General features: G+C 31.1%; 3 protein-coding genes across 7 annotated transcripts in view; 2 read left to right on the top strand and 1 right to left on the bottom strand.

Moving 5' to 3' along the window:
- Window positions 1–3,600, top strand: part of LOC108739164 (phosphofurin acidic cluster sorting protein 1) — a 5,207-nt gene extending 1,607 nt beyond the window's left edge. The window contains exons 4-10 of the mRNA XM_025978062.1: window positions 345–860; window positions 1,064–1,272; window positions 1,436–1,590; window positions 1,684–1,898; window positions 2,115–2,460; window positions 2,543–2,662; window positions 2,864–3,600. Coding sequence (XP_025833847.1) covers window positions 345–860; window positions 1,064–1,272; window positions 1,436–1,590; window positions 1,684–1,898; window positions 2,115–2,460; window positions 2,543–2,662; window positions 2,864–2,991 — 1,689 coding nt within the window. The 3' untranslated portion in view covers window positions 2,992–3,600. The remainder of the gene's footprint in view (window positions 1–344; window positions 861–1,063; window positions 1,273–1,435; window positions 1,591–1,683; window positions 1,899–2,114; window positions 2,461–2,542; window positions 2,663–2,863) is intronic.
- A 498-nt stretch (window positions 3,601–4,098) lies between these two features.
- LOC108739169 (dnaJ homolog subfamily C member 1) lies at window positions 4,099–6,047 on the bottom strand. Its single transcript, XM_018472933.1, has 4 exons — window positions 5,733–6,047; window positions 5,355–5,675; window positions 4,619–5,302; window positions 4,099–4,557 (listed from the first exon to the last, which is right to left on the bottom strand). The coding sequence occupies exons 1-4, from the start codon at window positions 5,874–5,876 to the stop codon at window positions 4,468–4,470; spliced, it is 1,239 nt and encodes a 412-aa protein (XP_018328435.1). The 5' UTR covers window positions 5,877–6,047; the 3' UTR covers window positions 4,099–4,467.
- A 385-nt stretch (window positions 6,048–6,432) lies between these two features.
- Window positions 6,433–8,240, top strand: LOC108739170 (probable 39S ribosomal protein L45, mitochondrial). 5 transcript variants are annotated; one of them, XM_018472936.1, is made up of 5 exons: window positions 6,433–6,498; window positions 6,625–6,709; window positions 7,034–7,088; window positions 7,141–7,806; window positions 7,869–8,240. In XM_018472936.1, the coding sequence occupies exons 3-5, from the start codon at window positions 7,044–7,046 to the stop codon at window positions 8,172–8,174; spliced, it is 1,017 nt and encodes a 338-aa protein (XP_018328438.1). In that variant the 5' UTR covers window positions 6,433–6,498; window positions 6,625–6,709; window positions 7,034–7,043; the 3' UTR covers window positions 8,175–8,240. The 5 variants fall into 5 exon arrangements, with proteins under 5 accessions (XP_018328438.1, XP_018328436.1, XP_018328437.1 ...); XM_018472934.2 differs by having other exon boundaries at window positions 6,625–6,723; XM_018472935.1 differs by having other exon boundaries at window positions 6,439–6,455; window positions 6,625–6,723.
- Window positions 8,241–8,997: the final 757 nt, after the last annotated feature.

The following is an 8,997-nucleotide window of genomic DNA, read 5'->3' as shown; positions in this document are numbered from 1 at the left end:
CTAGATATTTTTGAAAAAAACAATTTTTTTAAATTATTTATGAAGAACATTATTTCACGACGTCAAACAATTTTTTATAGCAAGGCTTTCACTGAAATAATTAATTTTAACGAAACAAACAAAAATTGAACGTGCATTTCTTTCTCTTAATCTTTGTAATTTCTTCAAAAGCTTGTTACTGTTTACAACAAACTAAAATAACGTCGTACAATGCGTTTTGTTATAAAGGTAGTAATTATTTAGTATATGGTTTTAAACGAATATAAAGTCAAATATTCTTTTTTGTTTATTATTTAATATTATTGTTTATTAAATAAAACCAACATTCATTTTTCCTCTTAAAGCACAATCTTAAACAACGATTCGTTTCTTTACTGAAACGGTTCAGGGTGGCAGACACAGAAGTGGGGCGTAATGCTGCTCTTGCAAATCCGAGTGAAATCCAAGCCCTATTTCAAGAACTGGAGTCGCTGAGTTGCGAAGATGACTCCGGTCCAGAGCAAGACACCATGTCGATTTCTAGTACCCCGAAACCATCTTTGCGACCATTTTTTAGCAGCAGTCGAAGTTTGCTCGAAGGACCAACGAACATTTGTATGGAAATGGAAAAGGTGGAAGATAAGAATTACTCTGGCAGTGATGGAAATGCTGGAACTGATCAGGAAGTACACTCGGACCCCCAAACTGGCTCTCCGCCAAAGGACAAGACATGTCTCTTGCCTCAAAAGAGCGGAACTGACATCGACTCCACCGAAGTGACTGAGAAGAAAAGTAAATTATTTCGGTCCAGTAATATTGCGTCAAAGAAAAAAAGTTCATTGAGCATAGGAACAGAACCTGTCAGTTTGGAGACTGCAATGGTAACTAAAATAATTAAATACTGAACTATACTCATAAATTCTCAATTTCTTATTAAAAGAATTGAAAACATAAATTGTGTATTATAAATATTTATCTAAAAGTAATTAATTGAGATATGTATTTCTAAAAAACAAATTTTCAATAATATTCCTTTTAATAAATGTGCATATATTAAGTAGACCTTATAAAATTCCATCGTTAGGTTCGTAAATCGTTTCAAGATCAAGTTTTTCGTCAAATGTCCGTCGACGAGATAGTTCTTCCCGAATGCGTCGCTCTTGTGGTCGGTGCGGAGCCCCATGCTTCGGTTATAATTTCCCGTCTCCCAAATCATTACCGCATCTTCCAGCCTTTGTCGGCTGCAGAAGTCAAAATACTTCTTACTGCACTCGTAACTAAAATTAATAAACAGTAAGTCTCTTTAAAACGTATTTTAATTTTAAAATTGCTCTTAAATTGTTCTTATTTTTTTATACAAATAAATAACATTAATATTCATATTTTGAAAGTGAAAGTATGTATATTAATTACTTTTTATACTCCAACTTTCTATTCTCTCTTTTCTTCAATTCAGCTGTAGCAGTTGTGCTAAACCAAGCAGTCCCGTTAAAATACTACTTGTTGGAGGTGATAGTCTCGTCAGTTGGTTCATAAGGCCTTACGTTGAACTATTGTCAAATAAGCCACCTGAATGGCTTTTGTTTTTGAGATTATATGTTGTACCACTAGGTAATTATTTTACATATATCATAACATTTTATCTGTATTTTTTATTAAATTGTAACATTTAAATAATGTATATATTTTATATTTTTTCTTAAGGTACAAATTTGGTAGCAAGAAATCTAGCGGCACAAGACTCAGGTTATGCAGCATTATTTCCCCCAGATCAAGAAATTAAAGTTGACGATTTGATTGTAAAAATCCAGCGATATCTCAGTATACCAGCTTCTGCCCCCACTGCTCAACTTTCTCTAGCAGAAGCAATGCTCACGTGTCATGACGACTCCAGCCAAGTTTTTATCCCATTTATTAACGTGAGTTTTCGTTTATGAACTTGAAAATATAATATTGAAACTTGAAATAACAAGACCATTTCCACTTCTGAGTTTACTAGTAATATTTTTATAAGTGTTGTGAATCTATTGTAATCTTGTAATCTTCATATCATCATGTAAGGGAGATACAAACCTTTAAAAAAAATATTTACATTTGTATGTTGCTTCAAGAGATTATTTGTTTTTCTTTTTAAGGAGGTACGAGTTGGTCCCCTGGACAATGCTCTTTCGATCTCTGTAGATTTAGATGACACTACTTGCTCAAGTCCTCCATCCGCGCCCCCTGCACTGACTCCGCCATCGTCACCAAACGTTCAGAATCGGGAATCGCCCTGGGAGCCACTTGAGTTACAGTTGGATTATTGGCAGGCAAGTAGTCGTGTTGGTGAACCACAAACGAAGTCTGAAAAACAACCGAAACAGGATGGTAAAGTGTCTTTGAAAGGACTCTTCAGGGGACTTCAAGTTACTCCCTGCTTGGGGTTAAGTCCGTCATTGTGTCTGACCATGCACGTTGCCAGCAAGGAGAAAAAGCAGAAAAGTAAATAATAAAATAATATTTTTGAAAATAAATATTATACGTTAGTTAAAAAAAAAATGAATTTGTTGTATTCTTGTAACAGTTATGCGTCTTGGGAAAAAGAAGGAAAAGGAGAGAGAAATAGAATCACGCAGTCAAACCGTAGAAGGAGTGTCAAGACTGATTTGCTCTGCAAAATCCTCTCATTCGACGACAATGCGCTGTAAGTTTTCTACTGTTATTTAAGAAAAAAAACAATTTTTAAAAGAATTCAGTAACTATTAATTTTTGAAATTTTGTTGTTATTAATGTACTTTGAATTTAGAAACTTTCGTATTTATATAATTGTAACTATAATATAGGCTTTTTAGGCCTTTATCAAAATGATTCACATTGCAATGAAAATAATTAATTTTTATTTTAGTATTCATTGATGGAACAGAATGGTCTTGCGTGAAGTTCTTCCAGCTTAGTTCAACGTGGCAAACACACGTCAAGAACCTTCCCGTAGCTTTAGTAGGGGTGCCGCTAGCCAGTCAGGAGCTGCCATAATGTACGGCCCTATAAAAGAGCTCGTCTTGCTTTCCCTTTTCAGACACTTATCTAACAGTGTCTGTATAACCCATACATACCTATATTTAATGCGTGATAATGGGAAGTTAATACATAGTAAGTTGATGATATTTATTGAATTGCGGTCGAAAACCGCACCTGTGGATCTTTTATGTCCCGAACGTGACGACTATAATAATTATATCTAAATTAACTAATTTTCTTTAATGTTGTGAAGCATTAAAAGCTATTCTGATTTCTTAATATGTTTAAAAGAAAATTTTAAGCATAAAGAATCGAATTTTTAATCATAAGAACAATTACATTACAGTGATATAGTTGAAGCAATTTATCAAATTTCGGTATTATTGTGTCATTATACCACAAAAATATGCAGAAAGAGATATTTATAGGTAGTAATTATAAATTGTGAATAATAATTTCGGTTATTAAGTCGTTTTCAAAAATCAATGGATAGTATGCACACAGTTTCAATGCTTAGTAGCCTTACATTTGGAAAGTAGCAGCCGACTAAACTTCTCGAAAAGTTGATGTATATATTAAGGAGATTTTTGAAAAATCTGTGTTACATCCTCAAGAAAAAAAGAGTGGACACTAACATATTGGAGATTCAAATAAACTGGCTACTTTAAAAATTGCTACTAAACTAAGCAATCAACTTTGTGCATAACACCCAATGTCTCAAATTAATTGACTCTTTTATTACTGAATAATTTTAGTTATATAGCTAATTAAACTAGATTAAAAAAGCAATAATAATGGCTTTAACGTTGAAAGTTTCTTTTTTCCGAATTAATTTCGAAAATACAAAATTAATATTATTATTTAATGCATTTAAAGGACTATGAAAAACATTTTCGTTTGCTGTGATAATTTATTGAAAAAAGTTGTCACGACGGGACAGTAATTTTTTTGGCCGTAGATGCTGTGAATGTACTAAATTTTGTACTTTGCTTTATTTATTCATATATGTGATATCAATATGATAATTTTTAAATAGAATAAGGATGCCTTATACATAAATATTTATCATTGTTTTGGGCCCGAATACTGTTACTAGCGATCGCACATGAAAAACGACACGAAAATAAGCGATAACATTTATTTATTGGATTTAATAATAACCATGTTTCGATGCTTATTGAAAGACTGAGTTAAAATTAGATATTGAAAACTTAGAATGCATTCCTTAATGTTTGTTATAAATCGCAAATTTGTGTGTGTTTTGTCTAAATAATACATGACGTATCAGTGTTACTGTACTGTTCACCCTTCACACAAATATAAAAGGAATGTGAAAAACCATTTTCTACAAAACACACACAATTTTTAAGTAGTATATATAAATATACAAATATATGAAAGGCAACAGTTACATAATACAAAATATGTGAATATCAAGTACAATAATTAAATAGTAAATGTATTCCACAAAGAAGTGTTACATTTAATTATTTATTGAACATTTTCCTCCTTTGCTACCTCCTTTTTCCTCTGTTTCTTTACAGTCTCCACTAAGTATTTATACCGTAATATACATTCCTCCTGAAAAACAAAAAATTAATAATTAATGGCAAAAACGATTTAAAAGAGGGTTTACTTTTACCTTTGATTTATCTGGGACACACTCTGCTATTTTGTCCCAACGATCGCTGACAGACTTTGAAAATGTTTGTAAGGCGTTTTCCAATGCCTGTTGTTGCTGTTGTGTCCATATGTTCTCCGTCTTAGTTTGTGGTTTAATTTTCTCCATCAACTCTTTGTCTGCCACTGATATCATTTTTGCTTTATAAGAATTCTGACGTAATGATTTTGTTACTTTAGTGACATCATCAATTGATCTATTCAATGCTTCTGCTATATGATCCCATCTTCCAGGCATTCCTCCAGGAAACTTTTTCACTAACTTTGCCAATTCACCCATTTCTTCATCAGACCAAGGCCCACTATTTAATTTTTTCAAATCATTATTGTTTGTAAGTTGGTGCACTTTGCTATTGTAACTTGGCATTTCAATACCTGAATAATCAGGTAGCTCTTGGACATGTTTGCGCTTTTGAGGTCTAATGACTTCATTTTCATCCTCTTCAGACTCCTCAATGTCTATAATTTTAGTTCTAGCTTCAAGCTGTTCTGTAATTTTACTCTTAATAAATAGTGCCACTGAAGGGAGAGAATGTATTATATTCCATAGTAATACTGGTAGTTGAACGGGCAATGTATTAATAACTGAAGGCTTTGATATGTCTTCAATGGGCAGTTTTTTTTGTTTACTTCTTCTATTAGCTTCCTACAAGCATCAATTACATATATTTTTTTACAAATAATCTACATGTACCTACCAGTGTGAACTTTCTCTCAAAATATGATGCCCATCCCATTAAATATTGCCCTAATGATATTATAAAAAATAAAAACAGTGATAATTCAATCAAAGTAATTCGTTTAGCTTTTCTATAGTAATAAATAGCAGATTTCCAGTTTGGCAAACCATTCACAAGTACTTCATTATAATATCGTCGTTTTTCAGGATTCCGTAAAACGTCGTATACTGCCACTAATTGTCTAAATTTTACAGCAGCATCTTCTTCTGGATTTTTATCAGGATGAAGAATCAAACTCAACTTACGATATGCTGACTTTATTTGTGCAAGATCAGCTTCCTAAAAACAATGGATATAGATTTAAGTTTTAATCTTTATTTTAATAAATCATCTAACGTGGGAGATGCCTAGAAGGTCGTAAAAGTTCTGTTGTACTTCTTCCACGATGTCGAATACCTCCAGCTGAAGAGAATCCCATGGGTAGACCCCAGTTGGAAAAATTATCACAAATATAAAAAAATGCCATATCGAAAAATTCATCGCACATTGCTATATTCTAAACATGTCTCTTATCAAAAAATAGCATTCATTTGTTTTACTTTGTTTGTTACTTTGTTTTGGAATTTATAAAATATCTGTTAATGAGGTTATTCGATATAGTCAGATATTTTTTGCTACGTTTTATTTTTATTCATTAAATTCGATGTGTTCAGGCGTTAAATTCGATGTAAATTGATTTGGTAAAAGCGCCATTTCTCTTCAAAATTTTGGTGGAGGCGCCGGACACTATGAGTTTAGAAGCAGAAACTTTAAAATCCGATTTTTGTATTAGGAGAGCATAAGTGATTTGGGAAATATAAAGGCGATTTCACACGTTCTCGTCGAATCACAACTTTAGATTTATTGATTGAAGGAGATAGTGGCTATATAACCACCATTCTATATTAAACCAACTATATATTAATAATTGTTGAGTACTGAAATAAAATTAGAAAGGAAATAAATAAAATGATATCAAAAATTATATGGCTTTAATTTATTTTTAATAAAGTGATAGAAAAGAAAATTATAGATGTCAATTTTTGTTGAAGTTACGGTAGCAGTATCACACTTTAAAAGGTAAACATAATTACAATTACAAGAAATTACAATAAACAATAAAGTAAGTGAGATAACTTTTAGAGAATTAGTTATTTGCGCTATCTGTATGTTTTTAAAGACATGGATAATATTTTCTTCTTGTATTTAAACCTAAAATTGATAAATCTTTACGAAAATTATTTTCTAGGTTATAACAATTTACAAAAAATTAGTAGTTTATGAGAATAAACTGCATAAATTGTGTTACAAAATAGGATTAACCCTTACAATTGGTAACTATTTTATTGTAAGTACTTATCATACACAATTTTAACATTTTTAAGTTATAGTACATACTTATCTGAAATGTTTTCCTCCAATTTTTTTAAACAGTAACACCATGAATAACCGTTAAATAACATTAGTCCTGGTAAACGAGATAATAAAAAGACTTACTTTATAAGAGCTTTCCACACACAGTCTACAGTGTATATTGTTTTATATTAACATAGTGTTGTAGATCATACTTATTTCATCTTAACATTTGCTGTAGGCAGATAAGATGCTTTTAAAATAATTTTATAAACTAATACTGAATTCAATTACTTCCTTTTCAGTGCATATGCAATGGCATTCAGATTAGCCAAGCACCTCAATGGTATCAGCTTCAAGGTAAAACATGAAAGCATCTAATAGAACTGCCTGCAATTTATTAAATTTTTAGGAAATCTCAATGGGGTTCTTAGTGTGCCCTGCAAATTATATAAATTATCAAATTACTAGACCACATACAAAACATTGGAATCCCAAATGGAAACGTTTAAGGAAAATGAAAGTTATAAAGGTAGAACTTCCTGATTTTGAAAATGATCCAGGGAAACTTTCAGAAGAAGAGGTACGTTCTAAAATGAAAGAGAAAGGACTGTTACCACCCCGCCCGTGGGTGGAACGTCCTTTTAATATTACTTGTACTGGAGGCATTTTTGAAGCCTATGTGCCCCCAGAAGGTGATGGAAAGGTATCATCAATTACTGCCCAAGGAGCCAAACAAAATGTACAATTTCTTGAAAAGAAAACGAAATCTATGATGGCTATTAGAAAAGTAGGTTCTTTTGATGAAGATTTTAATCGTTCTGTATTTATTGAACATGCAGAAGATATCTACAAAAAGACTCATGAATTTATTGCACTAAAAGATAAATATAAGATTAGAGAATATGTCACAGAGAGGGCATACCCTGAAGTAATGCATAATTTATATAATAAGACAATTATTTGGAAATTCATAAAGAATATTGAACGTCCAAGGATGGTGCATGCAAGATGTACAGACATAATCACAAAAGAAAATGTATTTGCACAGATAACAGTCCGATTTCATTCACAACAGGTGAGTTGTTAATTTGTAATAGTGATGCTTTACTATAACAATTTAAAATTATTCTTTTTCAGATATTGGCTGTTTATGATAGATTTGGAAGATTAATGCATGGTAGTGATATAATAGCTAAGGATGTTTTAGAATATATGGTCTTTGAAAAACACCTTGCAAATGAATATGGAACATGGAAAATTCATGCAAAGATAATTCCTGATTGGCTTCCTCAGAAAGATCCATCACCATTAACTTATAAAAAGCCTATTGAAACTAGTGTGACAGTTGCAAATGAAGAAAAAAGCACAGCTGAATCAACTGAAACAAACATTTCTTCTCCTACATTGATAGAGAAGCCTACAAATACTTCACAAACTGCTTAATTTTTGGTGAAATTGATTTTAAAAAAAATACCAAAATTACAATAAAGAGTTGTTTGTACTAATTTAGATGTCGCGTTTATGTTTACCTTTATCATTCTACCAAAGTGCGTTATCACATTATTTATTTATTTATACCATAAATTACATTCATGGCCCATTTTTGTACACAAAAACCATTAAAAATGTTAATAAAATAATTGGACCTATCACATAATGTATAATAAATAGTACTTGCAATTTTTTCCTAATATATGTTAAATTGTATTAATATACATATTAAAATATATAAAAACGTATATAATTACCGCAGCTGCCAATAAAGCGAATTATATTACACACTTATACAAAACGCTTTCGAAGCTTTCCTTCTAACAAAAAGAAAGCAGAATCTCTAAAACCAATGCCTCGTTAATTATACACAGGGAGTTCAATTACTACACCAACTTTTGTATAGTAATGAGTAATAGTGTACATATTAGTTTGATTTTACATAAATCCGATTATATAAGAAATAGGCAAGTATATAGGACAGTAATAAAATTGTAATTTTCAAATGTTCAAGCACATTTGGGCCTATTCTAAATTAATGAATTAATACTGTGTCAAATTAAAATAAAAAATTAAAGATAAAAAAAATAGCATTACGTGCAAACATCAGAATAAGAAAATTACAAACGCTTATGCTTACAGAACGTAAAAAATGTTAAAGTCAAACTGAACATAATGAGGGGTAATTTCTCATATTATTTATCAAAATGTCTACTATACTGACGCTACAATTTTCTAGACACTAGAAATTCTTATACAGTCTATTAGAATAAAA

The sequence above is a fragment of the Agrilus planipennis genome, unplaced genomic scaffold, assembly GCF_000699045.2.
Source record: "Agrilus planipennis isolate EAB-ADULT unplaced genomic scaffold, Apla_2.0 scaffold220, whole genome shotgun sequence".
Taxonomy (NCBI): domain Eukaryota; kingdom Metazoa; phylum Arthropoda; class Insecta; order Coleoptera; family Buprestidae; genus Agrilus; species Agrilus planipennis.
Note: the sequence above shows the minus strand (reverse complement) of the source record. Positions and strands in the feature narration are given on the sequence as shown.

Excerpts from the sequence above, each read along its gene's own strand:
- LOC108739170 (XM_018472936.1), top strand. The coding sequence starts at position 7,044 with ATGGCATTCAGATTAGCCAAGCACCTCAATGGTATCAGCTTCAAG. Across the intron at positions 7,089-7,140 it reads TCAATGGTATCAGCTTCAAG|GAAATCTCAATGGGGTTCTT; the intron begins GTAAAACATGAA and ends TTAAATTTTTAG. Across the intron at positions 7,807-7,868 it reads TCCGATTTCATTCACAACAG|ATATTGGCTGTTTATGATAG; the intron begins GTGAGTTGTTAA and ends ATTCTTTTTCAG.
- LOC108739169 (XM_018472933.1), bottom strand. The coding sequence starts at position 5,876 with ATGAATTTTTCGATATGGCATTTTTTTATATTTGTGATAATTTTTCCA. Across the intron at positions 5,676-5,732 it reads ACCTTCTAGGCATCTCCCAC|GAAGCTGATCTTGCACAAAT; the intron begins GTTAGATGATTT and ends CATTGTTTTTAG. Across the intron at positions 4,558-4,618 it reads GTGTCCCAGATAAATCAAAG|GAGGAATGTATATTACGGTA; the intron begins GTAAAAGTAAAC and ends TTTGTTTTTCAG.